Genomic DNA, 26,774 nt, shown 5'->3' with positions numbered 1-26,774 from the left:
ACCTTGGCAACTTTAAGCCTGGCGGACTTCAACTCGCAGAATCCCCCAGCCAGCTTTGCTGGCTGGGGAATTCTGGGAGTTGAAGTCCACCAGGCTTAAAGTTGCCAAGGTTGGAGACCCCTGAGCTAGAGGTTCTCCCAAGCCCCCAGCAGCCCCACCCCTGCTTAAAAGTTTTCTCTTCCCCGTTTAATCTCCAAAGACATCTATTATTCTCCGTCACTCTTCGAAAATGTCTGAATCACAGCAGGCCAAAGGAAACAAGGCTCCCATTGGGGCCTCTGGTGGATCACCTCCAGCCTCCCCAAAGCAACAGTGGAGATGGGATGCTCTCCGCTCAAGTCCCTCCGTGACCTTCCCCTGACAGCTCACCTGTTCCAGCCACGGGACTATGCAGCCATCATGGAAGAGGTGATTGCAGGGTAATTGTCGCACGCTCTCGCCAACTTCATAATCTTCCTTACAGACGGGACATTCCAGTCCCGAAACTACGATTGGTAAAAGAGAGAAAGAAAGAGAGAGAGAAATGAACTAGAGCAGGGGTCACCAACCTTTCGGACCTCAGGGAGTACTAAATTCATAATTTTAAATCCCGCGGACCACTAATATGATCTGCCTAATGACCGGCTGAGTGGGCATGGCCAGGTGGTCATGTGACTGGGTGGGCATGGCCAACTCCTTGCCTGCCTGCCCAGGCTCTTTAGGGCCCCAATAGGAAGCAGTTGCTGGAGCTAAGCAGCCACCACAAGAAAGAGTTGGCAAAACAGTTCAGTTCAAATTGGATCTGACCGAAAAGGAGGCTCAGCAGGAGCACCTCACTGAGGACTAGGAGCATAGGCTTTCCAAGTAGAGAGAAGACCTGTGGGAGTGCAAGGCCAGGTAGCAGCGCCTGGAGGCTCAGTGGACTGAGATGGTCAGCCAGTTCCAGGCCATGATGCAGTCCCACTGGAACAAGGCCCTCCGGCTCTTTGCCACTAGCGGCACTTCCCTCCAGCCTTCGGCCAAAGCTCCGCACCAGGAGGCCAAAGGAGACCCCAAGTCAGAATTTCTGTCCCCCTTCGACCCACACAAGAAGATCCCGAAGGGGCAGACTCTCTGCAGCAACACAAACGTTCATTGCACGTATCTGTCCCAGGGGCCGTAGTTTGAGGACCCCTGATTTAGTGCAATATTAAAAATGCAAATAATTTTTCTGCGGACCACCAAAATTTTCTTGCGGACCACCAGTGGTCCACGGACCATCGGTTGGTGACCACTGAACTAGAACTGAGTTGTTCATCCCCATTACAGGTAGTCCTTGTTTAGTGACCACAACTGGGACCAGCAATTTTCTCATTAAGTGAAGCAGTGGCTAAGTGAAACCGCAACTGTGCTTAGGATCTTATTTTAGCTTTCCTTTTTGCTTTACAGACATGGGAAGGATGTAAATGGAAGGATGGGTTGCAAAGTTACTTTTTCATTGTTACCGTAGTTGTGAATGGTTGCTAAACAAGAAATACAGCCATTTTTTTATTGACTGTTCAAAATTACAACAGCACTAAAACGGATTAGGTCCTTGCATTTACAACTGTTGCAGTATCCCCAAGTTCACATTATCAAAATTTGGGCACTTGGCATGTATTCACGATGGCTATATCAAGCAACACCTTTTCTGGGGTCTGAGGAGCATTGGCATCGGGCCCTTTAACCAGGCGTTTGGTTCATCCCGCTGCGCCAGTTCTGCTTACCAAAAGTGGCCCACTAGGCGTCTCACGTTCCACACCCGACTACACGCCAGCGAGCCAGGCTTCTTAGCCATTTAAATCTGGCTGAGGAATTCTGGGAGTTGAAGTCCACAAATCTTAAAGTTGCCAAGGTTGGAGATCCCTGATTTAAAGTCTGAGAATAGGTTGAGATTGTTTTGGCCCCAAGGCCCCTAATCATTCTGTCAGGGTTCCAAGCAACACCTCCAACGAAATAAAGCTCTGAGGATTGAGGTTCATCAAAATTCCAATTTATTAGAGATGTCATGTTGGCACAGCTGGGAAAACCTGAAACTGAAAGCTTCCAGGTTTTCCACACCCAGTTGACAGTTCACAGCTCTGCCCCATACCCACAAGTTCATCACATTGTCCAATCAACTCTTCACACTCAACTGGATGCAATCTTCAGGCAGTCTACATCAGACGCGGGCAAAAGTCCTTGAATATGGAATGTTGTTATGACTAACTTTCTACCGCTCCAACAACAACCCCCTGCCAACTTCCCCAACTAAAATATGTGGCAGTTAAGAAGAAGAAAAAAAAGCCCTCCAAAACTGACACATTTGCTTGACCAGATAAAACTGCAGCAGCCTTGTGCCAGCGAGCGCCAGCCATCCAGAGGGAACTTCGGAGGAAACCAGCTATTAGACGGTTTGATTAGTCTTTTGCCCCATACATAGGTCGATCAATTGATTTGTACATCAGGACTGCCAATTGCAACCTCCCCAGCCAGTTTCTGACAAGGAAAAGCAATGGAGGAAAGCCAGATTCATTTAATAACCATGTGATTTATTCAACAACTGCAGTGATTCGGTGAACACTGTGGCAAAAAAAGTTATAAAAATCAGGTGCGACTCACTTAGCAACCCCTTTGCTTGGTAAGGGATATTCTGGTCCCGTTTGTAATCATAAGTCGAAACTACCTGTATAATTAAAGCAATTAATGGAGGGGAAAATCACAGAAACGGACGAGAAACCAAGTGTTCTGGAGGATGATGAAAACAGAAGCAATTAGGATCTGTTAAGAATTTACTACCAGGTTCCCTAAGCTTTCTTTTGTTATGCTATAAGTAGACTTCCACTTATGACCACAATTGAGCCCAAAATTTCTATTGCTAATCGAGACAGTTGTTAAGTGAGCTTTGTCCATGTTATGAGCTTTCTTGCCCTAGTTGTTAAGTGAATCACTGCAGTTAAGTTAGTAACACGGTTCTTCTGGCTTCTCCACTGCTTGTCAGAAGGTCACGAAAAGTGATTACATGACATTGGGACATTGCAACCATCATAAATACATGCCAGTTGCCAAGTGTCTGAATTTTGATCATGTGACCATAGGGATGTTGCAAAGGTTGTTAAGTGCAAAAAAACAATCACAAGTCACTTGTTTCAGTGCTACTCAGAGGTGGGTTTCAGCAGGTTCTGACCAGTTCTGGAGAACCCTTAGCGGAAATTTTGAGTAGTTCGGAGAACCGGTAGTAAAAATTCTGACTGGCCCCGCCACCATCTATTCTCTGCCTCCCAAGTCCCAGCTGATTGGGAGGAAATGGGGATTTTGCAGTAACCTTCCCCTGCCACGCCCACCAAGCCATGCCATGCCTACCAAGCCACACCCACAGAACCGGTAGTAAAAAAATTTGAAATCCACCACTGGTGCCACTGTAATTTTGAACAGTCACTAAATGGTTGTACGGTAGGTGCAGAACTTGCTCTCAACCCATTGACTGGATGGCTGAAGATATTTAGGGTTCTACTTCTTTTCAGAAGTAGAGACACCGATCTTCTTCAATCCTTCAGCTTCATGTGCTAAACATAACAGAGCATTGTAGTCAAAACAAGCAATGCTCAGCTTGAGAAATATGTCCCTATTCAATGCTATCCAGCCACCCCATTCCATTTGAATAGGGGACGATGAAAGAGGCTGAAAGGTGATTGTTTTGTAGGTCCTTGGCAACAAAACAAAAGCCACAATCTTCTGAAGTTTTAAGAACAAGCTGAGATCAGTTCCAAGTTAATCTAGGGTAAGCCTAAGAAACCTTGCCTGTCTCTGGTTCCCAACCACAGAAAGGAATTAAAGCTGCCAACCCTGAACCAGAGAATAAACCAAGGGGCAAAAGAGAAGGAGGAAAGCTGGCCAACAAAAACTACAATAAGACAGCAGAATCTTTTAAAAATAATAATGCTATTCAAATGAAAATCTCTGATTAGATGATCCAGGTCTTTCTGAATGTATTGGGCGTGGAGGTGGGGGTGGAGAAGAGAGGCAGAAAAACGAGTAAGCCCTCTTACCGACATGTTCCTCTGTTATATGAATAGTTGGAAGGGCCTGAATCTTCTCCTTGTCTGCAGGAGGCGGGCCGGTGTTTTCAAACTGATTCAGGAGCTGAAAGAAAATAAAAGGGTGACAAAGGAAGGAGAGACAGTCCCAATGTTGCTGCCAGACTGTGGCTGTAAATCAAGCTTGGAACTCCCTGGAGTTGCTAATCATTACCCAAGCCAAATCCTTCATAACTTCCTAGGCTAGAGAAGGCCAACCTGCTGAAATAAATGCAGGTTTTAAAATTAATTCTTGTTAACAAGCTGGCCTTCCTCCTGCTTGCCCATCTGAGGGGGAAAATGTCTCAGCAGCCCATTTGAACACCCAGTATAAGCGTCCATGTCTAAAAAAAAAAAAAGACCCACTCACCCACCCACCTTGTCTTAGGCCTGGGTATCAGGATAACCAGGGTCAGCTAAATTTGCAGCCTCCTGTTAATGGCAGTGAAAGAGCAACCCTCCTTGCCTGTTGCGGCTACTTCCCTTCCCACCCAATAAAGATGGCGAGAGCAGCTAGGAGGCAGTCATGATAAAGCTGGCTCAGTTATGATTAAAAAAAAACACAACCAAAACCAACTGAGCTCCACAAGATGAGCCTGTACATGCACTAGCCAGGGATGCTCGATTCTCGTATTTTCAGGCTAGGCTTCGGCTGCTCCATTCAAAGGCGCATCCACTCCATAGAGCCACTCTACAAAGCCCAAGTTTCAGCTTCCTTTAAACCAGTGCTTCTCAACCTTGGCAACTTTAAGATAAGTGGACTTCAACTCCCAGAATTCCCCAGCCGGCATGAAGTCCACCTATCTTAAAGTTGCTGAGAAACACTGTTTTGAACCATTTTTCAGAACAAGAACCCCACGTGCTTAAAACCTCCCGTCCCCGACCGCTTTCTAACTCCAAATGTTTTATGGGAGACATGTACAGGGTTACCTCCAAATTATTATATATTAACCAAATGATAGGATTATTAATAATGCAGGTAATTCTTGACTTACAACCACAATTGAGCCCCAAATTTCTGTTGCTATGTGAGCCAGTTGTTAAATGAGTTGTGCCCCATTTTACGACTTTTCTTGCCACTGTTGTTAAGTGAATCACTGCAGCTGTTATGGTAGTAACACGGTTGTTAAATGAATCTGCCTTCCCTATTGACTGCTTGTCAGAAGGTCCCAAAAGGTGATCCCATGTCCCTGGGACACTGCAACCGTCATAAATATGAGTCAGTTGCCAAGCATCTGGATTTTGATCATGTGACCATGGGGATGCTGCAAAGGTCGTAAGTACAAAAAAATGGTCATTTTTTTCAGTGCTGTTGTAACTTCAGTGCAGTCACTAAATGAATGGTTGTAGGTCAAAGACCACCTGTGATATTAAGCAAGGTATGGATACTTGGAAGGGTCTCACCTTGGTCATGTTTATTAACTGTGGTATAGTTATACAGTTTTTATATACATTTGCTGTACAGGATAAGCTAGGGCCATTAGTAAACACTGTCTCCTCCCTGGTTTTAGGCCCAAATCACGTAAGCAGGATTTGTAGGCTACACCTTCTTCTGCTGTTGGCTTCCAGCACAAGTCTTGAGGTGGATTCTTCCCTAACATGGAGTTTCCCTTTAGCTCAGAGGTCTTCAAACTTGGCAGATTTAAGACTTGTGGACTTCAAACTCCCAGAATTCTCCAGCCAGCATAGCGTAGCTGGCTGGAGAATTCTGGGAGTTGAAGTCCACAAGTCTTAAAGCTGCCAAGTTTGAAGACCTCTGCTTTAGCTAATGGAACTTGAGCCTCCTAGAATTAAGCTGCATCTCGGTGGGAGCCCACAGAAGAGGACGTGAGAGTCCTAAGCTCTGAACCCTCCGTATGCCACCATTCTGCCCTCCCCTCCCCTGCCCCGCAAAAGGAAGAGATGTGCCCTACACACAGCCAGCTGTACCTGAGTAATAATGGCATCCAAGCCGTTGGCGCCCCAAGCGTAGTCCATGGGATTTGAATGCAAGACTCCCCTTTATAAATAGAAAGCACCAAAACAAAGAAAGGACAGGAGGAAAAGTTAAGCCTTCACTGGAACTGGCTGGACTGCCGTAAGGCAGATGGTCAAGGTTTATTGACTTTGGGGGATTCTTAGAATAAGCCTAAGAATTCCACTTTTTTAAAAAAAAAGATGTGTGGACCGTCTCCCAAAATTCCCCAGTCAGACAGAATTCTGGGAGTTGAAGTCCGTAGTTCTTACAGTTGCTAAGGTTGAGATACATTGATCTAGAACATGTGCTGACCAACTCACCAAGGCCCTACTCCAAGGTTTGGTATCGTGGTCGGTGCTATAATTCCATTGACCAGCTGCTGGATAATTCTGCCAAAAGGAAAGAAAAAACAAACATGTTGAGGCATATTGGAGCAGGGAGAAGAGAACTGAGGAATGAGCTCACGGTCCCCCAATTTCTGGTGATAGAATATGTGGAATTTTAAGGGGATACTGGTAATTCTCAACTTTATAACTGTAACTGTACCTGGAATTACAGTTTTTAAATTGTGCCAGTCATTGAGTGGGTCATCATCATGTGACGGACCCGATTTTACATTTTCTGCGTTAAGCAAATCATCATAGTCACTAAGTGAATTGGCAATCATTAAGCAAAAAAATTGTGCTTTTGGCGGGAAACTGGAAGTAAATGCTGGTGATTACGTAACTGCGGGATATTGCAAATGGCTGCAATACAGGTTGGTAGTCGAGCATCTAAAATGCAATCATGTGATCGCACAGGGCGGGAGGGGGGGGGGTGGTCATTGGAACTTCGCTGGCTGCCTTAACTATAATGGCCATGCTCCAGTGCAGGGGTCTCCAACCTTAGCAACTTTAAGACTTGTGGACACAGAATTCCTCAGTCTTCACACTGGCTGAAGAATTCTGGGAGTTGAAGTCCGTAAGTCTTAAAGTTGCCAAGGTTGGAGAGGCCTGCTTTAGGGACCTCCAAATGGTGGCTGGAGAAACGAGTAATGCCCAATTCTTCAATTCTGGAAGCACTGCAACTTAATTTTGTAATTGTACAGGATCTTTCACCTCCAACTTGGTGTGGCCCTTCCAGTTTGTGAACAGCGCAGTTCCAACCCATACCCACTCCCCAAACTACTGTTCTCCTACATCCATATTGAATCAGCAGCCACCATCAACCAGGAATCCACTTCTATGGTTTTAAAATACCTATATTCAAAGAAGCGACTTGACCATCGGAGCTGGACAAACTGTCCTCACCCTTCTAATGTGGGGACGCCCTCATGTCTGCCAGCCGCCCGTCGTGCGGTAAAACGAGCCCGAGGTTGCCTGGCTCCATATCGGTGCCGAGACTGATGTTCCCTCTCCCGCCTGTTCTCAGCATCGCGGTTATCTTCTGTTTGTGTGTTGGACCCAAAGGCTGGGAATTCAAAACTGTCATCGATTATCCCAAAGGCAAACTGGCCGTAGCCCTGCGGGAGGGTGAAGAGGGGCTGATCCACATTCTAGAAAGGAAAGAGAAAGCACCAGACAGAGAAAAGGAAACTGCTTAGAAAAGAGGAAGGTAACTTATGGAGACAGGCCAGAAGCCAGGGCTGCCAGTGATGGGGGAGAGGTAAGCTGACATCATCCGACTATGGAATTAAAATTCCCATAGTCCTTCATCATTATTCATCTTATCAAAAGCTTATGAAAGTTGAAACTCCAAAATGTCTGATCCAGGTACCTCTTTCTACTTTTCTGCCAGAATTGTGGAAGCACATCATCACAGGCACTCACATCAAATGGCTGCCAAAGCAGAAAAGTGGCCCAATCACAAAATGGCTGTCGGTCACAAAATATTCATTTACCAATTATTTTTTCTCTCTGCCATCTTCTCTAGAACTCTCCTTAGCAATCTAACTTCCTTTCTCTGTTTCTTCTGCGTAGCTAAGTATTGAAAACTCTGGGATGGATCCTCTAACCATTTCTATTTTCTAAGAATTCCAGTGAGGCCCAAAGGCATTCACAGAAATAAATATAAGGCCAGTGGCTCCTGCTCTGTAGGAGCTTTCTGCGTCACTCTTGAAATTTAAAGAATGGATCTGATTGGGTGCCAAGTGAGGTATCGGTGGGGCTAGTGGGGTCTACAGTCACCAGCCTGTCTGCCTGAGCCAGAGTTGAAAGAACAGAACTTTCCAATCTGCAACGGATGGATGATTCACTATGCCTAGCAGCTTGGCTCCAGGGAATTGAGAATTCACTGCTTGGTCTAACCCAAGGGTTTCCCAATCTCAGCAAGTTTAAGATGTGTAGACTTCAACTCCCAGAATTCCTCAGCCAGCAATGCTGGGAAGAAGTCCACAGCCCTTAAAGTGAAAAAGGTTGAGAAACAGTGGTCTAACTGAAGGGGGTTCTAGGTACTGCACTGAATTGTCAGCTGGCAAAAAAATTACCATCCATTGACCGTCACAGATGGTCTCCATTCCTTTGCCAACTGTGGATTGGATCTGGAATCTCTCAAGAAAAAGGGGGAAGAAATAACGGTCAGTGGTGGGATTCAGCCGGTTCACGCCAGTTCAGGCGAACCAGTAGTTAAATTGCTGGCTGGCTCTGCCCCTTCCTGCCCCTTCCCTTCCAGGAGTCCCCATGAGCCCCGTTTTTGCTCCCATGAGGCTTCAGGGATGCCTAATAGGCCCACGGGCATCCCCCCGTGGCCTGTTTTTCTTCCCAGGGGGGTGCAGGAGGTCAGGTGCTTCCTGTCACACCCCATGGCCATGCCCCCCATGGCCACGTCCCATTAGGGCAAAGAACGGTTGTTAAATTATTTGAATCCCACCACTGATAAAAGATCCTGGGTAAACCTTTGGCAGATTTTTCTTAATTGTCTATCAATGTATTTATACCCGTGTCACTGACTGGAGACTTTATTCACAAAGAACTCACCTCAAACGGATGTCTGGCCTGATCACTGGTCGAGGCTGAGGAGCTGGACCCATTTTCAACATTTCTGGAAGAGTATAAGAAAAAAAACAGCAAATTACTCAAGTACAATGAAAATTAGGATTCCCGAGAATGCTAGACAAGAACTACAGCCAGATAAGGGAAACTGTACATTTTTAGATGCCTCTCTTAAAAAAAAAAAGACACGACAATATTTTTTTTAAAAATAGTGACATATCTGTGTTTTCTTCTTCTTGTCTGTTTTATTGTTCTATTATTTAACTTTTGTTTGTTCAAACTTCCTTTTTATTTTGTTGCTCATGGCTGTGAATGCCTAGAGTAGCCCCATGGCAAGATAGGTAGCAAATAAATTTAATAATAATAATAATAAAAAATAATGAGTAACTTGTGTTGGGTTTACATGAGTGATAGAAACAATCTGTGTAACAGGCCTTCTTTTGGAAAACAGAAAAATTGCCAATATTTCTTCTTCTTGTTTTTCCATCTACACGTATTTTTTTAATCTTTCCGTTTCTTCTTCATTCAGTAACCACTACCTTTCTTTCTTTTCTTTTTTTTTGAAAAAAAAATCCCCCTTCTCTTCAACTGCCTTGTCTTATGATTTCTTCTGCTTTTTAATAGGATGGTGAACCTGTGCAGTGGGACGGGAGGCTCAGCAGCACCTAGCATGACACTTATAAAAGATAAATAAGGCTGTGCTTTAAATTCCTTTTCAGGGCCCCACACATGCCAAATGTTCCTGGCAGAAAGAGAAATAACACTGCTGGATGAACTTTCTCTTCCCTGTTTTATGTACACTGCATGCTGTGTAATCCATTCAGAAGGAAACCCCTTCCTGCAAACAAGGAGATTTGCTTTCAGTGACTTAATTATAATATTGTATCTTTTACAAGGTGTAAACTGCTCTAGCCTACCTATTGTGAAGGATACAATAGACCTGTTTGAATTAAATATATTTATCTACTCATGAAAGGAAGAAGGAGCAGAAGAGTATCATTTATTTTACTGCAACCTGAAACCAGTAATCCCAGGGGTTTAGCCAGGTTAAAACCTGAAACCATCCCAGCTGGGAGCAGAAGCTAATTTAAATGTCTGCAGATTCCTCCCATATTCCCTCCTGAAATCCTTTCTGCCACCAATATTAAGACATTTTTTTTAAAATCTCTTCTTTTATCAGGTTTTTGTAACCTTGCGGTCATATTAAAAAAAAAGTGCTTTTGGCAACTTTTGAGCTGGCCTTATACAGGAATGGTCCTAATGTAGAACTGGAAACAGCTGAATTTAACTCAAATAAATTCAAATCTGCCTTTATTTGAACAAGGAAATAAAACAAAAATAGGAGACAACAATGGAAAGTTTTTGATTTGAGAGCCTTGATATAAAATTAATAGTGCCAGTGACCACATGGCAGAATGTAGGGCTTTTGTTAGAATTCATAACAGCAGAGGAATTCATCAAAAATTCAGTAAGAATTCCAATAGATACAAACCCTTCCATGAAACTAAAACTGGAGGAGAACAATGCATCTTTGTCAGATATAAGGGTGAAAAAAACCCCACAAAACGTTTGTGATATACAAGAGGATTTTGAAGAGAGGAGTTTGCTGAACTTTCTGAGCTGGTGGACACTTTGAGAAGTTCTCACCTTCTGAACTGACGACAGAAGCTACAAAATTCCACACAGAATCCTCCTACGTCCTTTTCTTTAGCAAAACCCTGGGGCAGCAATTTGTGATTTTCTAACAAAGTCCACGAGGCCCTCAGGCATGCTTAGAAATAAAGATTACACTGAGGGATGGTGTTTATCTTTGTAGCACACCTACTTCCCTTTCTGTTTTTGTAGTAGTTTCTGTTTTGTGTAGTTTCTGTTTTTGATGTAAGATTGGGAATACAGTTCCTGACAGAGATTAAAAGAGGTATCTGAAGGCTTATTATGCCCCCAGGCACTACACTGGAGACCTCAACTCTAGCTGCAAAGTCCAAAAGGTGCTTTTCAAAAGAACGCTTCTTGGACGTGAAGTGAAACATCTTCAAGGAAAAAAAAAAAAACCCAAGAAAGTCCAGTTGCCTTTTGAAAAGCCCCTTTGGGACAACTATGATCTGGATCAGGGGTCTCCAACCTTGGCAACTTTAAGACTTGTGGACTTCAACTCCCTTGAACTCAGTTTTGCTGGCTGACGAATTCTGGGAGTTGACATCCACAAGTCTTAAAGTTGCCAAGGTTGGAGACCCCTGATCTGGATGACTGAGAAGCTCCGTAGACATCCATAGATATCCCGTAGAAAAGCTGTCACCAAGGCAGGTTTTATCATCGCCACCATTTCTAAAGAGAGGACATACTTGGAAAGCATGAGACTCCAGTGTAAAAAGGTATAAATACGGCCTTGAAAAAAATATGCAGCAACTGTTAATGAAATATGAGCTTAGCCCAGGATCTGGGAAAGTGTGAGAAAGAAACTCAAGGTTGCTCCACTTTGATTCTCTTTGGTCCAAGAGGGAAAGAAGGTGAAACACGGTCAGGCTGTCAAGATAGGAGAGTTTTAGCATTTCTTATGGAGCCTGTTTCCTAACCTGCTTTATATCAAAGGGCTGATATCAAAGCCCAGTCATTTGTTGCGTTATGGACACAGGTAGTCCTTGACATATGACCCTTATGGAATTTGCCCAGTAAGGTCATATGTCCTGATGGCCGCAATACAGGTCAGCCACCATATTTTATGATATTTCTGCAATAGGCATTAAGCAAATCACCACATTCATTAAACAAATCACACAGTTGTTCAGCAAACCAATGGCTCGGTATGGGTGCAGATTTGCTGAAAACCAGAGGTAGCAGTTTTCAGTCGTAAAATGCAGTCATGTTGGCAGCAGGACACTCCAAACACCGGTAAATGTGAACATGTTGCTGAGTGCCCAAAGTTTGGTCACATGGGGACCAACTGTCAGATTTTCGAATCCAGGTCATAAATCCCCTTTTGGGGGTCGGTCATAACTTCGAATGGTTGCTAACCAACCAGTTGCAGTTCGAGGGCTACCCATATTAGGATCTAAACTGATCTTGGAAATTTAGCATTGCTTAAGCATATGACTTGCACCAGATACGAGTCAGCTAATGACGTTTAACCAACTTTTGTGCCACTCCTTCCTTGATGTATGTGTAACAGAAACAAACTGAGGAAATAAAGACTGTATCACGTCCAATTTCAGACAAAGGAGATCATTTGTGAAGGCATCTGAGGGAAATGGGCCAGGAAGAAGGGACTGAAATGCTGGGAAATGAACATTTTTTTTTCCTTCCTGGCCCCTGTGGCCAAGGATGATGGAATCAGTCAGTTATTCTAGGGAAAAGAAGATTTTGGCTAAGGACCTTCATCGATTTTGCATATCTTCGAGATACGGGGAGTTTTCAAGACAAAGAAACCAAACTTCTCCACCAATCATACTGAGCTATATGTGGATCCAACCCCTCACATGTAGACAGAAAATAGTTCTTGAGAAAACTTGCCAAGGCCTGACCCAGAGCTATCCCACATACGCATTTGTCATTTTCAAAAGTAAAAAAAAAGGCTTGTTACCTTGGTTCTTCGGGCAGCTCTTCAATAAACCCAGATTCACACCTTGGGCAAATGTAATCCTACAGGAGGAAATGTTATGTGAGAATGCTTTTTACGTTCAAAAATCCAGCAAGGAGCAAAAGATGGGAGATTGCCAAGATGTTCTCCGGCAAGAGCACATCAGTCAACCACTGTCCAGATTTCAGTGTTCCTCAGTTCAACAGATCCGTCCTTGCCTCCACTGGCAGCTAATTTTTCATGAATTAGAATCACTTATAGCAGTGTTTCTCAACACTGGCTGGCTGGGGAATTCTGGGAGTTGAACTCCACTCATCTTAAAATGGCCAAGGTTGAGGAACACTGACTTACAGATTTCCTACCACTTCACTCAGGCAGTGGTATACGTCTTTTTTTGCACATTAAAAAAAAGCAAAACGAGAACTCTCTAAAATACTGAAAGGGGTTCTATTTTCTACCATATACAAGCAGAGATTTCCGTAGTGGATACTTGTCTCACATGCAAAATTATATTCCCAAGAATAAAGAGGGGAAGAAGCAAAGCTGAGTTCAAGTACAGGTAATCCTGTAATAGTAGTAAGTCGAGAACTTCTTGTACCGCTTAAAAATAATTTACATATGGAGGAGACAGCACTGGATTGGCTTGTATTACTAAGGTGATCTAGCCTTTTTTTTTCTGAATCCAGAGTGAAAGGATGGTTTGCTCTCTTTTGTTAAAAGCTGGGAGAAGCTGCATGCTTGCCTGGCAACAGCATGCCTGGCATGCTGAAGAACCCCGATTTATCACAACAAGCTGCCTGCCAGAGCAGGTGTTCCTCAACCTTCCTGGGATGAACTTCCAGGAATGCATTGTGGGCATTCCTGCAAAATGGCTACTGGGGAGACAGTATAGATTCACAATATGGCAGCTATTACTAGGAAATCGCTTCTGGACTTTGTGCACAAGACATATAAAAAATGAATCCTCGATGTTGGGTTTGGCTGATTAATATAGTTATTTATATATTTGATATAGAAATAGCTAGTACTTGTTAAGTTGGCAAAGTAAAAACGTTGAGGCTGTAATTTTATCCTGTGCTTTATTGCGCTGAAAAAAGCTGGATTTTTTCCCCTTTCCCCATGTACTTACACCTTCCTTCCCCTTCCCCACTTTCTAATATCTGTATTGTCTTCTGTATTTTATATGATAATTTTAAATTCTTGGAACACGTCCCCCCCCCAAAATGCTAGCTATTGGGGCCAGGAGGGCTGACTTGTCAAAATATTCCATCACAATTCCATCAAATATTCCATCTCTAGCTGACTCACTATAGACTTCTCTCTACTATTATCCTTGGTGGCATTTCCTATTTTTTTAACAAAATAAAATTATTCTTGAAAGATGTAAGTCAGATGCGGTTAGACCCGTGATGATGAACCTGTGGCACGTGGAACCATATCTGTGGGCACGTAACTATTGCCCTAGCCAGCTGATTTTTGGCCCTTCCCCACCCCCCTGGAGGCCCTCCGGAGACCGGAAACAGCCCATTTCCCAACTTCAGGTGGGACCAGAAGTCCTGTTTTTACCCTCCCCAGGCTCCTAGAAAGCCTCTGGAGCCTGGGGAGGGCGAAAAGTGGGCCTACCGTGCCATCACATGCCAAAAACGGGGGGGGGGCGTGCGGGGGACGCATATGCGTGGGGGGACAGTGAATTATGGGTGTGGGCACACGCGCACATGAGCCCTCCGCTTTTTGCACACGATGGCAAAAAGGTTAGCCATCACTGGGTTAGACACTATGTAGGCACCTAGGGAGATGCTGAAGACTGCAGAACCAGGACCCAGAGCCAATCTGCACCTGGTTGGCTATGTCCACCAGCAAATTAATCACTCTGCTAAACAAATAATTCCCTCAACACTGTCAGACTATTTACTGAATCTGCACTACTATTAATCGTTTCATAGTTCCCGTCACCAATCTCTTTCCACTTATGACTGTATGACTATAACTTTTTGCTGGCAATCCTTATGATTTATATTGATATATTGACCATCAATTGTGTTGTAAATGTTGTACCTTGATGAACGTATCTTTTCTTTTATGTACACAGAGCATATGCACCAAGACAAATTCCTTGTGTGTCCAATCACACTTGGCCAATAAAATTCTATTCTATTCTATTCTATGTCCACCAGCAAATATATAGGGCCGTGGTGGCTCAGGCTGTAAGATAGCCTGTTATTAAAACACAGCTGCCTGCAATTACTGCAGGTTCTAGTCCCACCAGGCCCAAGGTTGACTCAGCCTTCCATCCTTTATAAGGTAGGTAAAATGAGGACCCAGATTGTTGGGGGGGCAATAAGTTGACTTTGTAAATATACAAATAGAATGAGACTATTGTCTTACACACTGTAAGCCGCCCTGAGTCTTCGGAGAAGGGCGGGATATAAATGTAAATTTTAAAAAATGGTTTAATTACCCCACAAAATGAATGCTTAATGGGCCTTTTGCCGAAAATGATAAAAATAAACTGATGATTGATGGATCTGATGATTGGAAAGGAAAAAAATATGAGAAGCAGGGAATCACTTGGTAACTGTACGGAAAGAGGATAGATGATAAATTTATTTTAAAGATTGGAAGCCACCTCTTTATATTTTTTTCCTTTCTTTATTCCTATTCACCACTTTCATTTATTCATATGTATATATTTTTTAAATTGTAACATTTTTACTATTCTATAAAATTCCTCAATAGAAATATTTTTTTGGTAAAAGAATATTACGTAAAACTAGGCTTGGAATTTGCAGCCTCAAAAGAAGCCAGGATTTGTAAACTAAACACTAACCTTGGTTTACAATCCCTTAGAAGTGAAAAGCCAGGGATCATGGCTTAGATAAAATAACCAGCTTCCTTTTCCTAGCTAGCTTACCTTACCCTTCATCCTCTGGCAGAAACAACTGGGCTGCAAGGTAACCAGCAGTCCATTCTTTCCTGGTAAGCCGGTTTCCTTTAGAACCCAACTTCCTGTTGTGTCCATATGCGACAATATGACCACTATTCATAGGTACTTGGGGTTCATTCTTATCCTGCCTTTGGAATAAGTATTTGGCTGTTCGATTTCTTTAACCAAGGCACCGATTTACTTTTCGTGTACAAAATAAAGTTGCTCTCCAAAGACATGTAGCTATGTATACCTTGCCACTTGGGACTGGACTACCCAGCTAATTAAACTCCATATGATGGTGTTTTTTCCACAACATTTAAGACAGACTTTTTTATCTCCTGGGAGCTCTCCAGACAGACAGATGAACCTCAACTCCCAGAATTCTTAGCAGCCCTCACGTATTTGAAGAGCGCCATCTTGGGGAAAGGTGTTCCCAGGTTATCATGAACCAGGAGAGCTCTCCGAGTAGACAAAATCCAAGTTAGGGCTTGTACTCAGAGTGTGGTTTATATTTGTAATAATAACAGTGAGAACCCAGGTTAATAACAATGACAGCTAAAAAAAACAAGCAAGGTGGTAAGTCTTTACCAACATTCTTCAAGTCTGATGTAGCAAAGGTTTGGCTCGGTGATGACAGAATACTTAACAGGTTGCCAGCAACCACAGGACGGTGAGGAAAGATTTAAGGGGAGAAGGTAACCAAACAGCTCCAGCAAATTAGACTTTGGGCCCACAGCCGTCTCTGTGACACAAAGTCCGTGGCTACTCAGAATTACACCGATTTTACACCAACAGGGTGCAAAAATGGTAAGCTGTTTGGCTACAATTAAGAACCAAACTCTGAATAGGCGGTAAGGGCAGCAGAAAGCCGGTCTGCTTGGGGAAACTAGTTTGCCCGGATTGAACATGTTTCCTTAAGGAATAGATGATGATGATATTTGCAAAATTCGCTCCACATGCTAAGGTATGGACTGCATTAATTACAGTTTGCCACACAAGTCATAAGTGTCTTTATTTGCAGATAGTTCATAAAACACGGCTTAAAACAAATCTGCTTCAAACAAGACACTTGACTAAAACCAAGCAAGCTGTTATAATTTGGCACAACAATCAGCATGTGGTGCGATTTATATAGTGATAAATCATGATTTATTTAACCATGGCTACCACATGAATACTTTATGGAAAAGTGACATGGGAGAAACCCAGTCTTTAAATGGGCGGATAGGTGGATGCAAGAGGCAAACTATTCCTACACCATGACCTATAACTGGCTGAGTTTTGGCTTAATTTGACTTAATCTTTTTAAAACATTTGATATTCACAACAAGATATAAGCCATTTTGCACTTTGCCTAGTTAGGATGACATTTTGTTCAGGGTGACAATATGGGTTATTTGTTTTTGGGTTAACGTGATATATTAACCTATTCAAATAAAGTATCCAAGGTTCATAAACCATAGCCAACAGATTTAAACATGTTACATAAAAATCTAAAAAATGGTAACATTGTTTGGCTTTAGAGTGCAAGACACAAACTGGATTCCTACATCACTGTCTGCAATTGGATCAGTTTTAGCAAGACACTAATCCAAACTAAGCAAATGTCACAGCATAGTGTGAAGTGCGACTCCACCTGCACACTGAATGAAGAGGTCACACATTGGGTTAATCTTTAGAATAACCTCTTATATTACAGTCTGAAGATGCTTCAGTTTAGATTCCTGCACTAAGTTGCAGATTCGGTTCAAGGGCCCAGTGATCCATTTCGGCTCTAGAATTCTATGGTTAAACATATCTAATGAAGTTATCCATTGCACTGCAGTTTGCAAACCGCCATATGACTTAGCATGCTTTGTTAATCAGATCATGGACTCAGATACATATGGCTTGGCTAGTATTCTCAGACATCAAAGGTTAGTCATATTTTCAGTATCTGCTCTGAGGCTAAGTTGATGTCCTTGGAAGAAAAATGAAATTCTTCTCTACATCTTGGGGTTCTCTCCCCCCACTTTTTAAAGGATGTAATATTTAGAAGAAGGGTGCTTGTCCTTAAACCAATATTTCTTACCCTTGCTAACTTTAAGATGTGTAAATGTCAACGCCCAGAATTCTTCAGCCAGCTATGGAATGAAATGATTTCTGGGAATTGAAGTGCATACATTTTAAAGTGGTCAAGATTGAGAAATATTATTTTAAAAAACAAAAAAAAATGCCAGTCCTTCACTCAATTGCTGCCTCAAGATGTGGTGATGGCTACCATTAAATGAGGTTTCAAAAATGATGAGATGGATGCCGGGAAGTAGAAAATAGTTTATAATAGCTATATACAAATTCAAGTTTCAGAGACAGCTAGCTTCCAGATAGCAGGTGTCAGGGACTGCAATAAAACATATTAGTGGGATGTCTGAAGGCATCTAACTGACCAAAGTGAAAGAAGAGTGAACGTCCCATGCAACACAGTCCCATGCAACACTGAATTACTAGTTGCCGCTTTGGGCTTTTTGGTTCCAAGCACTATGTTGGGCAAGGCGCTTTCCTAGGAAAAATTCCAGGGTTGGCTCTGCTACATGAAAATTCATCCAGAACACTTCCACCAGGGTCTCCTTCTCTGAAGGCACTCTGGATGAGCTCCAAGTGCCTTTATCTAACTTTTCCCAATATGCAAGCTGCTTTGTTGGGCACACTGATCATTGTTTGTTTAACTTATTTCATAAGCTGTAACTGGCTGGGTATACACATGCTAACTGATAGCCTATCGTTAGAAACCTTAACAGCAGGGTTTACATGGCACACTAAACTGAAACTAAATATATTACACTCAAGGTTGCCACGATGCATGAAGCCAGCCAATGTGGGTTGTCATCCAACATTTACAGATGAGTATGTTGAAGAAACCCAATAGATTTGGACTCATTCAATAAATCATAGTAATGGTAGTAGTATATGCAAATTTTCTTGGCATGAGGGCTCCTTGGTGCTTTTTGAGCTTGACTGTTTTCTTGCATGCATTTCATTACCCAAACTAGGTAACATCATCCCTCCGTGCTGGTAGGAATAATAGAATAGAATAATAGAGTTGGAAGGGACCTTGGCGGTCTTCTAGTCCAACCCCCTGCTTAGGCAGAAAACCCTATACCATTTCAGACAAACGGTTGTCTAACCTCTTCTTAAAAACTTCCAGTATTGGAGCATTCACATCTTCTGGAGGTAAAGTTGTTCCACTGATTAATTGTTCTGTCAGGAAACTTCTCCTTAGTTCTAGGTTGCTTCTCTCCTTGATTAGTTTCCACCCATTGCTTCTTGTCCTGCCTTCAGGTGTTTTGGAGAATAGCTTGACTCCCTCCTCTTTGTGGCATCCCCTTAGATATCAGAACTAGGGAGAGAGTGGAGTTTGGTCTCAGTTTATATTCTAGTCATTTGCCCTGTCAGTGTTGACTGGGAATGGCCTCAGTGGTTTTTTGGTTGTTTACTGTTAGCTTGTTTGGCAGTTCCTTGATTGGGGTATTGTTTACTTCTTGTTGGTCTGATGTTAATGTTGATGTTAATCTCTGTTCATCTGTGTGTTGATTGCTGGTAGGGACACCTACACACACACACACCCCACAGCAATCAATATGCAGATAAGTAGAGATTAACAGCAGAAAATGTTTTTCTGGGATTCTAGAAGCCCAACCAGCAGATTCTGCTTTCATTCTCATACTTCTTTAAAATGTTTCTTGATTGACTTTCAAGGCCACTATCTTCCCAAGGTGACTTACAATACTCCAATACATAATACCAAACCATAACGTGCAATTAACCAATCAAATACAGCCTTACCAGAAAATACACATGAATAGATTCAATGAAAACCTGCTGGAGAAGTAACACAAACAATCATTTTCATCACCAGCTTGGGAAAAATGTAGGTTTTTAAAATCTTTCCAAACCAATGATGTTCAGAGGCCTTACATATTTTGAGAATGCCATATTCCACAGAGTATCACTGGGAATGCCATCTCTTTTTCTCATGAACATTTCTTCCTAAAAAGGTAAAGGTTCCCCTCGCATACATGCTAGTCGTTGCCGACTCTAGGGGGCGGTGCTCATCTCCGTTTCAAAGCCGAAGAGCCAGCACTGTCCGAAGACGTCTCCGTGGTCATGTGGGCGGCATGACTCAACGCCAACGGAACACTGTTACCTTCCCACCAAAGGTGGTCCCTATTTTTTCTACTTGCATTTTTACGTGCTTTCGAAACTGCTAGGTTGGCAGAAGCTGGGACTAGTAACGGGAGCTCACCCCGTTACACGGCAGCACTAGGGATTCGAACCGCTGAGCTGCCGACCTTTCGATCGACAAGCTCAACGTCCTAGCCCCTGAACCACTACGTCCCTTATTTCTTCCTAAGAACTGTCAATATTGAAAATTATACTACCTTCATTCTGGATCTATGTCTTTAATTCCATTGCAACTTCTCATAGGCAGTTAGGTGGCAGCACCCAGCTAAAAACTTCACTATCTGGAATCAGATATCATATTAATATTTGAATGAGAGACCACCAGAAACCCCAAAGCTGCAAACCTCTTGAATGGAAGCAACAACACATTTTTGTACTGTTGAAAAGGACACCACATTGATGTTGAGTTTGACTCAAAGGAGAACATACATTTACCTATCTTTCCCTGCAATTTATGCTCCACCCTGGCAGTTATCCTTCCCACCCAGCCTTCGGCTGCTCTTCTGCTTGCACCATTTCCACTCACAAATTCCTCTGATTCAGCTGGACCATAAGCTTAAGAACAGCTGCTGCCTTTGGTAGTGAAGATGCAGGACCAAAGTCTATCCCTGAATGTTAAACATTTTGGAAAAGAGAACATTTTTAAAAATCCTCTCTCATATCTTCAAAAGCAACTGACTGAAGCTAAATTAAAGGAAAACAAAAGTAACTTTTAGCACTATTGTCCTAAGCCAGTGTTTCTCAATGTTGGCAACTTTTAAGATACATGGACTTCGATTTCCAGAATTCCTCAGTCAGCATAGGGAGTTGTAGTTCATGCATCTTAAAGTTGTGAAGGTTGATAAACAGTTCTAAACAGCAGCAGCACAGATCAGAGTTTTTCCACAACACCTGACTATCACGGAAAAGTATTTCATGCTAATTTTCTAGCCACCAACTTTACACCAGCAGACTCCGCAGGATGTTCTCCAGGTATTTGTGACTACAACTTCCAGAATTCCTTGATTGAAGGAATAATGATGGAAGCCAGTGTCACTCTATATCAGGGGTCTCCAACCTTGGCAACTTTAAGACTTGTGGACTTCAACTCCCAGAATTCCTCAGCCAGCAAAGCTGGCTGAGGTATTCTGGGAGTTGAAGTCCACAAGTCTTAAAGTTGCCAAGGTTGGAGACCCTTGATTTATATGGCAGGTGTAAAAATAGTGAAGCAGAAGAGCAGGCAAACATTATATTGCCCATAACATGGGTTCCTTGGTTCAGATTTGGAGCAACATATGATCCCAGCCATTGTGAATTGTAAACCATAGATCTTGATGTAAGGCTGTGGGAAATCAAACCGCTACAACTTGTTCAGTAAACTAGGTTATACTACAATGCATGGACCCAGCCTGACAGTCACTTGCTAAGTATAATAATGATTTATTCAATTTGTATGCCCCCCTCCTCAACTCTAGGATTCCATGAATATAAATGGGGATTCGTGGTTCATAGCTCAATCTTTTAACCAGCATGATACATTCACTTCTTGAATGAATGAGACAGCTGGCCAGCCACTAATGAAACAGAACCCTGAGCAAGATGGAACTTTAATCTGATCTAGAAGGCCTTTGCATATTCTTAGGAAGGACCAGGTCTTTTTATTGACAACCAATAAGTGGGATAAACTGAGTCTGCTTGTTCAATAGATAAAAAAGGGATATGAATGTATAAGAAAGAGCTGTATTGTTTCACATCTGGCTTTTCAGCTTCCCACTATAATCAAAGGCTGAGCAAAGTGGGCTTACCTTGCTCTGATCTACCACGACTCTTCTTGCTCTCAGCTACATCCTTATGGAAAACGAGTCCATCCACAGCCATTAACCAACAGGCTTTTAAAAGGAGAGGACCACTTATCATGAAAGCTAAAGGTGGATTCAGCATCAAATGCTGAACATTGTTTTTAAAAAAAACATCCTGGATCATTGATGTAACTGAGAAAACAAACAAAAAGTCCTGTTGACTCAAACCAAGATAAGCCCATCTTGTTCAATATCCTGCTTCCCACTGTGTATGTAAAGGTTCCCCTCGTACATATGTACTAGTTGTTCCCAACTCTAGGGGGCGGTGCTCATCTCCATTTCAAAGCCGAAGACCAGCGCTGTCCGAAGATGTCTCCCTGGTCATGTGGCCAAAGGCACACGGAACGCTGTTACCTTCCCACCAAAGGTGGTTCCTATTTTTCTACTTGTATTTCTTACGTGCTTTCGAATTGCTAGGTTGGCGGAAGCTGGGACAAGTAATGGGAACTCACCCCATTACACGGCACTAGGAATTCGACCTGCCGACCTTTCAATCGACAAGCTCATCGTTTTAGCCACTGAATGCCCTAATGGAAGTTCACAAAATGGACCAGAAGGCAACCCTTATCCTCCACTATTTTATCCCCTCATCAGTAAACCAGAGATTACTATCCTCGGGAAAACTACAATGTAAATGATAAGTATCAATGGCTGTGTTCACAGATTAAAAGGGAGATAATACATGAAAAGCATTGAAACATCAAACAAGATGGTACTTAGGTAGCCATGTAATACAAGCCCCTTTCTCAATACCTTCAGTGGAAGTCAAAGCATCGCTTCCATAGACCATGCGTTTCACTGCTACAGTGTTTCATTATTTACAGGTTCTTGGTAAATATGCTTCTGATTTCAGCCTCCTTATCTCAATCCTGCTATCTGGAATGACAACCCAAGCCTTTCATAACACTTGATATTCAAACCCTTCACTATCTTGATTACCTTTAATTCTGTCTATGGCTTATTTAAAAGGTGGAATTCAGAACAAAACATATTACTCCACATGAATCTTAACACAGAAATAAAATGAAATTATTATCGGCTATGATCCAATCAACTCACCTTAGCTTAAACAATCACACACTCCTTCATTTACCAATCCTTCTCATTTCCCGTCCTTCTCATCTGTTTTCCTATTTTTAAACAGTAACATTTTGGGGATAAAAGCCACTATAATGTACCTGCTTTTTGCAAAGTGATATGTACAGTGACATTCCAGAGAAGTAGTTGTGTTAGCCTTCTGCAGCCAACCAAGCATCTCATGCATCTTAAAAGTATCAGATTAATTATATATGTTCATGATGAGGTAGGCCATACATACAATAACCAAGTTAAGCCTGAATGTGTACACACATCTCATAATATTGTAAGAATATCATTAAACCTTTAATTCATCCAGCCTAAGCCTACATTTAATTAGCAGGGCATTAGCTTATTGGGTTGTGTTCAATTTGTGATATATTAAGACACATTTTCCTACCTGCAGCACTAAAGCTATATATGTAAAAAAAGGTTCTCTTAGTTGCCTCACCTTTGGTTATGCTCTAGGATTTATTTATTTTTTCTTAGCAGGAAGCAGGACGTGATGGGGGATTTCTCTCCTGCAGCAGTTTGGTTCTGAGGGATACCATTTTTATAAAATAAATATCAACAGATGAATCTCAGAGAATCCTAAATGAACCCGTCCACAACCCCCTCAACAGGCAGGGGCAGCTCGGATCCAAGTATCTGGAGGCCTACAAGGCTCATCACTCCTGCTCTGACAGTATCAAAAGTGAAACCAGTCTCCCCCAGCCTGGCCTGTTTCACACACAAACTGGATTCAAAGACCCATGATTCCCCACCGAACAGCAGGGACAGGTGAGAGGAAGTGCAGACGACTAGGGGAAAAAATCTGGAAAAGGCAGAGACATGTCCACCTTTCCCATTTTCAGTGGATCCTCCATGTATACGGCTAGTCTACCTTGGAGGTCTACCAAGTGGGGGAATTAAAGCGGAATGAAAATAAAAAGGATTAAATCAGAATTCGGCGACCTGATACTCTCCATATATTTCAAAACTACAGTTCCCATCACTCTCAGCCGCTAGGCTAACGGCCATGCTGGATGGGGACGGTGGGAATTGCAGTCCCCAGCTTATCAGGAAGACATCAAGTTGAAGGCGGATCTGCTCCGGTATTACCATCACCACCGACCCTTCCCTTTCCCTCCTCACCGGTAAGCGCGGCGCGATCTCAGCCGAGCAGCAGTGGCAAAAATACCGTCCCGGCTGCGGGGAAGCCTCCGCCATCTTGCTTCCTCCTTTTCCTCTTTCCTCCCTCCCCCGCCCGCCCCCCCGCCCTAACAGGGAGGCAAGACCGCCACACGCTGCGTCGAGTTACGTCAAGACGCTTGGTAACGCAAATGTCCTACGGCGGCCGTGCGGGTTCAAGGAGGGTCTATCTCTGAACCAAAAGGAGGGGCGGGAAGTCGGGAGAGCACAGAGCTTTCCAAGTCTTAGACCGGCCCTTTTCTGCCGGAAGAAGGCTGAGAGGAGGCGGACTTGGGAGGGTGGTGACCTACAGACCGCCGGGCAAAGGGCGGGGCTTGCTTTTAAAGCCACGTGACTACTACTTTTTCCCCCCCCAGCTTCTGCGTTCTCACGTTGTCAGAACAGGTTGTAATACATTTAGATAGCAGGCAGGTTGAGGCTTTATAATGTAACGTGAGTCCGTCTTTGCTTCCTCTCTCTCGTCTTTTTACAACCCCACCCGCATTGCAGAAGCTACAGAAGGGAGTCTGCGGACTGATACAAAATTTCGTGAAGCTTTTCTTTCTCTTTTTTTTTTTTTGTTAGCCACCGAATAGTGTTTTTGCACAACACTTTTGACCTTTAATTGACTTGGTTTAACAGCCCCCCCCCCGCCCGCCCGCAGATTTAATCTGTCTCCCTACTGAAGTGCAAGCCGGAAAAAATAAGACTCGTATAAAAATCGGGAAAGAAATTGTCATTAGTTGAAACTCAGTTTGTGGCCATCATTTAAGCAATCACTAGGGGGTGCTTGCCTCCTACTCATGTATTCTGCATAAAGTAATACCATGTTTTCCATAATGCAACCCTGTATCGGAGTAGTTAGCCATTGATGCACAGACGTGCAGTCGGTATTACCATAGAACAGGGGTCTCCAACCTTGGTCGCTTTAAGACTTGTGGACTTCAACTCCCAGAGTTCCTCAGCCAGCTTTGCTGGCTGAGGGACTCTGGGAGTTGAAGTCCACAAGTCTTAAAGCGACCAAGGTTGGAGACCCCTGCCCTAGAACTTTTTTCCATGCATCTTGGACTGCCTAGCTTTCATCGCCTGTTGTCTCAAATAAAGGCTGGAGATCTCAAGTTTGTTTCTGCTTATACAGGTAATCTGTGTGATGGCAATTGGAACCGGAATTTCATTGCTAACAGAGGCAGTTTAAATAATTCGATCCCGATTTTATGACTTTTGCCAGTTTAAAAAATAAAATAAAAATCACGGCAGCTGTTAAGTGAATCATGCTGCCTTTAAATGGATCCAACTTCCCCCATTGACTTTGTCTGAAGCTGCCTTGGGAAGGTGGCAAATGGCAATTGCATGATCCCCCCACCCCAGGCTGAAACTGTTGCAAATTGCAGGCTGGTTGCCAAGTGCCCAAATTTTGATCATGTGACTATGGGGTGGTGATGCACTTATTGGTCACTTTTTTCACTGCTATTGTAACTTCAGTGGAATAATGGCTGTAAGTCAAGGACTACTTTGACTATTTTTATTTCAAAGGAATGTGAATGGTATTCTTTTGGGATGTTAAAGATGTAGAGCAGGTGATGACTAGGCCAGGTATAATTTCAATTTTATGGCATGGTTTGTTGTGCTGTGTCAGTCTGTTGGGGTTTCATCAGCAAACTATGGCTGGATACAATACCTACCATCCAGCCAATATTGACAAGTCATTTGCATCTGATTCTAGACTTTCCTACCATCTGTTTCTAAATTACCTTAATATACTTAACAGTTTCTAAATCTGGGAAATACTTGATTATGACTACTGTGATACATTTTTCGCACAATCTAGGCGGCTTCTACTATATGTATTTTATGCCTTTTGGTCAATCTTGACTCCTGGCAACTACACAAATGATGTGGGGTATTGGGTTTCCCTCCGCCACAGCATTTGATAATATTTTTCAGAAGTGGTTTGCAACTGCCTCCTTCCTAGGAAAAAATAAGATTCAAAGTCGCCCAACTGGCTTCTTTGCCTAAAGCAGCATTAGAACTCACATTCTCCTGGCTTCAACTTAGCCTCTTTAATCATTTCGCCAAACTGGCTCTCATTTTTACAGTACCCTACAAGAAAAAAGTTATGGTAAGTGGTTTTAAATTGTGGTAGCTGAATAATGAACCTCACGCAAAGGCTTTAGACTGGGGGGCTGGGAGCAATCTGTTATGGCAGCTAGAATTTCTTGTTGCTAAATTTGTATTCTCTTGTTCTGTAAAAAAACATGCGGAGCAGCTAATGCTATTGTGGATAAAAACAGGATTAGAATGAAAACATTAACAATTAAAAATAATCAGTGAAGCAGCTTTACTGTAACTCACCAATTAAAATCTATTTCAGTAATATCATCTTAAAGCCTACGTGCCTGCCTGAATAAAAACATGTTTACCTGTCAACGGAAGGACAAACAAAGCTAGCTTTTTGTGGGTTAACACAAGAGCTGAGAGGCAGCTGTAGATAATAGATCTGATACAGATGAAAATGAGGATTGTAGGAGTTTAGATAGGATGTGCAAAAGCATAGCAAAATGCATTTGAGATTTTAGATGAAAAGAAGAAACTATCCAGACTCATTGGATGGAGTCACCCGTTACATTATATCAGAATGGAAACCGATTACAGGTAGTCCTTGACTTACAACAGTTCACTTAGTGACTATTTGAAGTTACGGCACTGAAAAAGTAACATGACCATTTTTCATATTTATGACTGTTGCAGCATCCCCATGGTCATGTGATTTTACATTCGGATGCTTGACAACTGATTCACATTTATGACGGTTGCAGTCTCTCAGGATCATGTGATCCCCTTTTGCAACTTTCTGACAACCAAAGTCAATGAGGAAACCAGATCCACTTAACAACCATGTTACTAACTGCAGTTAACAACTGCAGTGATTCATTTAACAAATGTGGCAAGAAAAGTCATAAAATGGGGCAAAACTCACATAACAAATTTTC

General features: G+C 42.7%; 1 protein-coding gene across 1 annotated transcript in view; it reads right to left on the bottom strand.

The window, feature by feature from the left end:
* Window positions 1–23,903, bottom strand: part of RNF126 (ring finger protein 126) — a 28,324-nt gene extending 4,421 nt beyond the window's left edge. Inside the window, exons 1-8 of the mRNA XM_058163326.1 lie at window positions 23,749–23,903; window positions 12,556–12,614; window positions 8,964–9,027; window positions 7,299–7,543; window positions 6,330–6,398; window positions 5,982–6,051; window positions 4,026–4,119; window positions 370–485 (exon numbers count right to left, since the gene is read on the bottom strand). Coding sequence (XP_058019309.1) covers window positions 370–485; window positions 4,026–4,119; window positions 5,982–6,051; window positions 6,330–6,398; window positions 7,299–7,543; window positions 8,964–9,027; window positions 12,556–12,614; window positions 23,749–23,823 — 792 coding nt within the window. The 5' untranslated portion in view covers window positions 23,824–23,903. The remainder of the gene's footprint in view (window positions 1–369; window positions 486–4,025; window positions 4,120–5,981; window positions 6,052–6,329; window positions 6,399–7,298; window positions 7,544–8,963; window positions 9,028–12,555; window positions 12,615–23,748) is intronic.
* Window positions 23,904–26,774: the final 2,871 nt, after the last annotated feature.

Source organism: Ahaetulla prasina, chromosome 1 (assembly GCF_028640845.1).
Source record: "Ahaetulla prasina isolate Xishuangbanna chromosome 1, ASM2864084v1, whole genome shotgun sequence".
Lineage (NCBI taxonomy): Eukaryota > Metazoa > Chordata > Lepidosauria > Squamata > Colubridae > Ahaetulla > Ahaetulla prasina.
The sequence above is the reverse complement of the archived record's forward strand: the minus strand, read 5'-3'. Positions and strand labels throughout refer to the sequence as shown.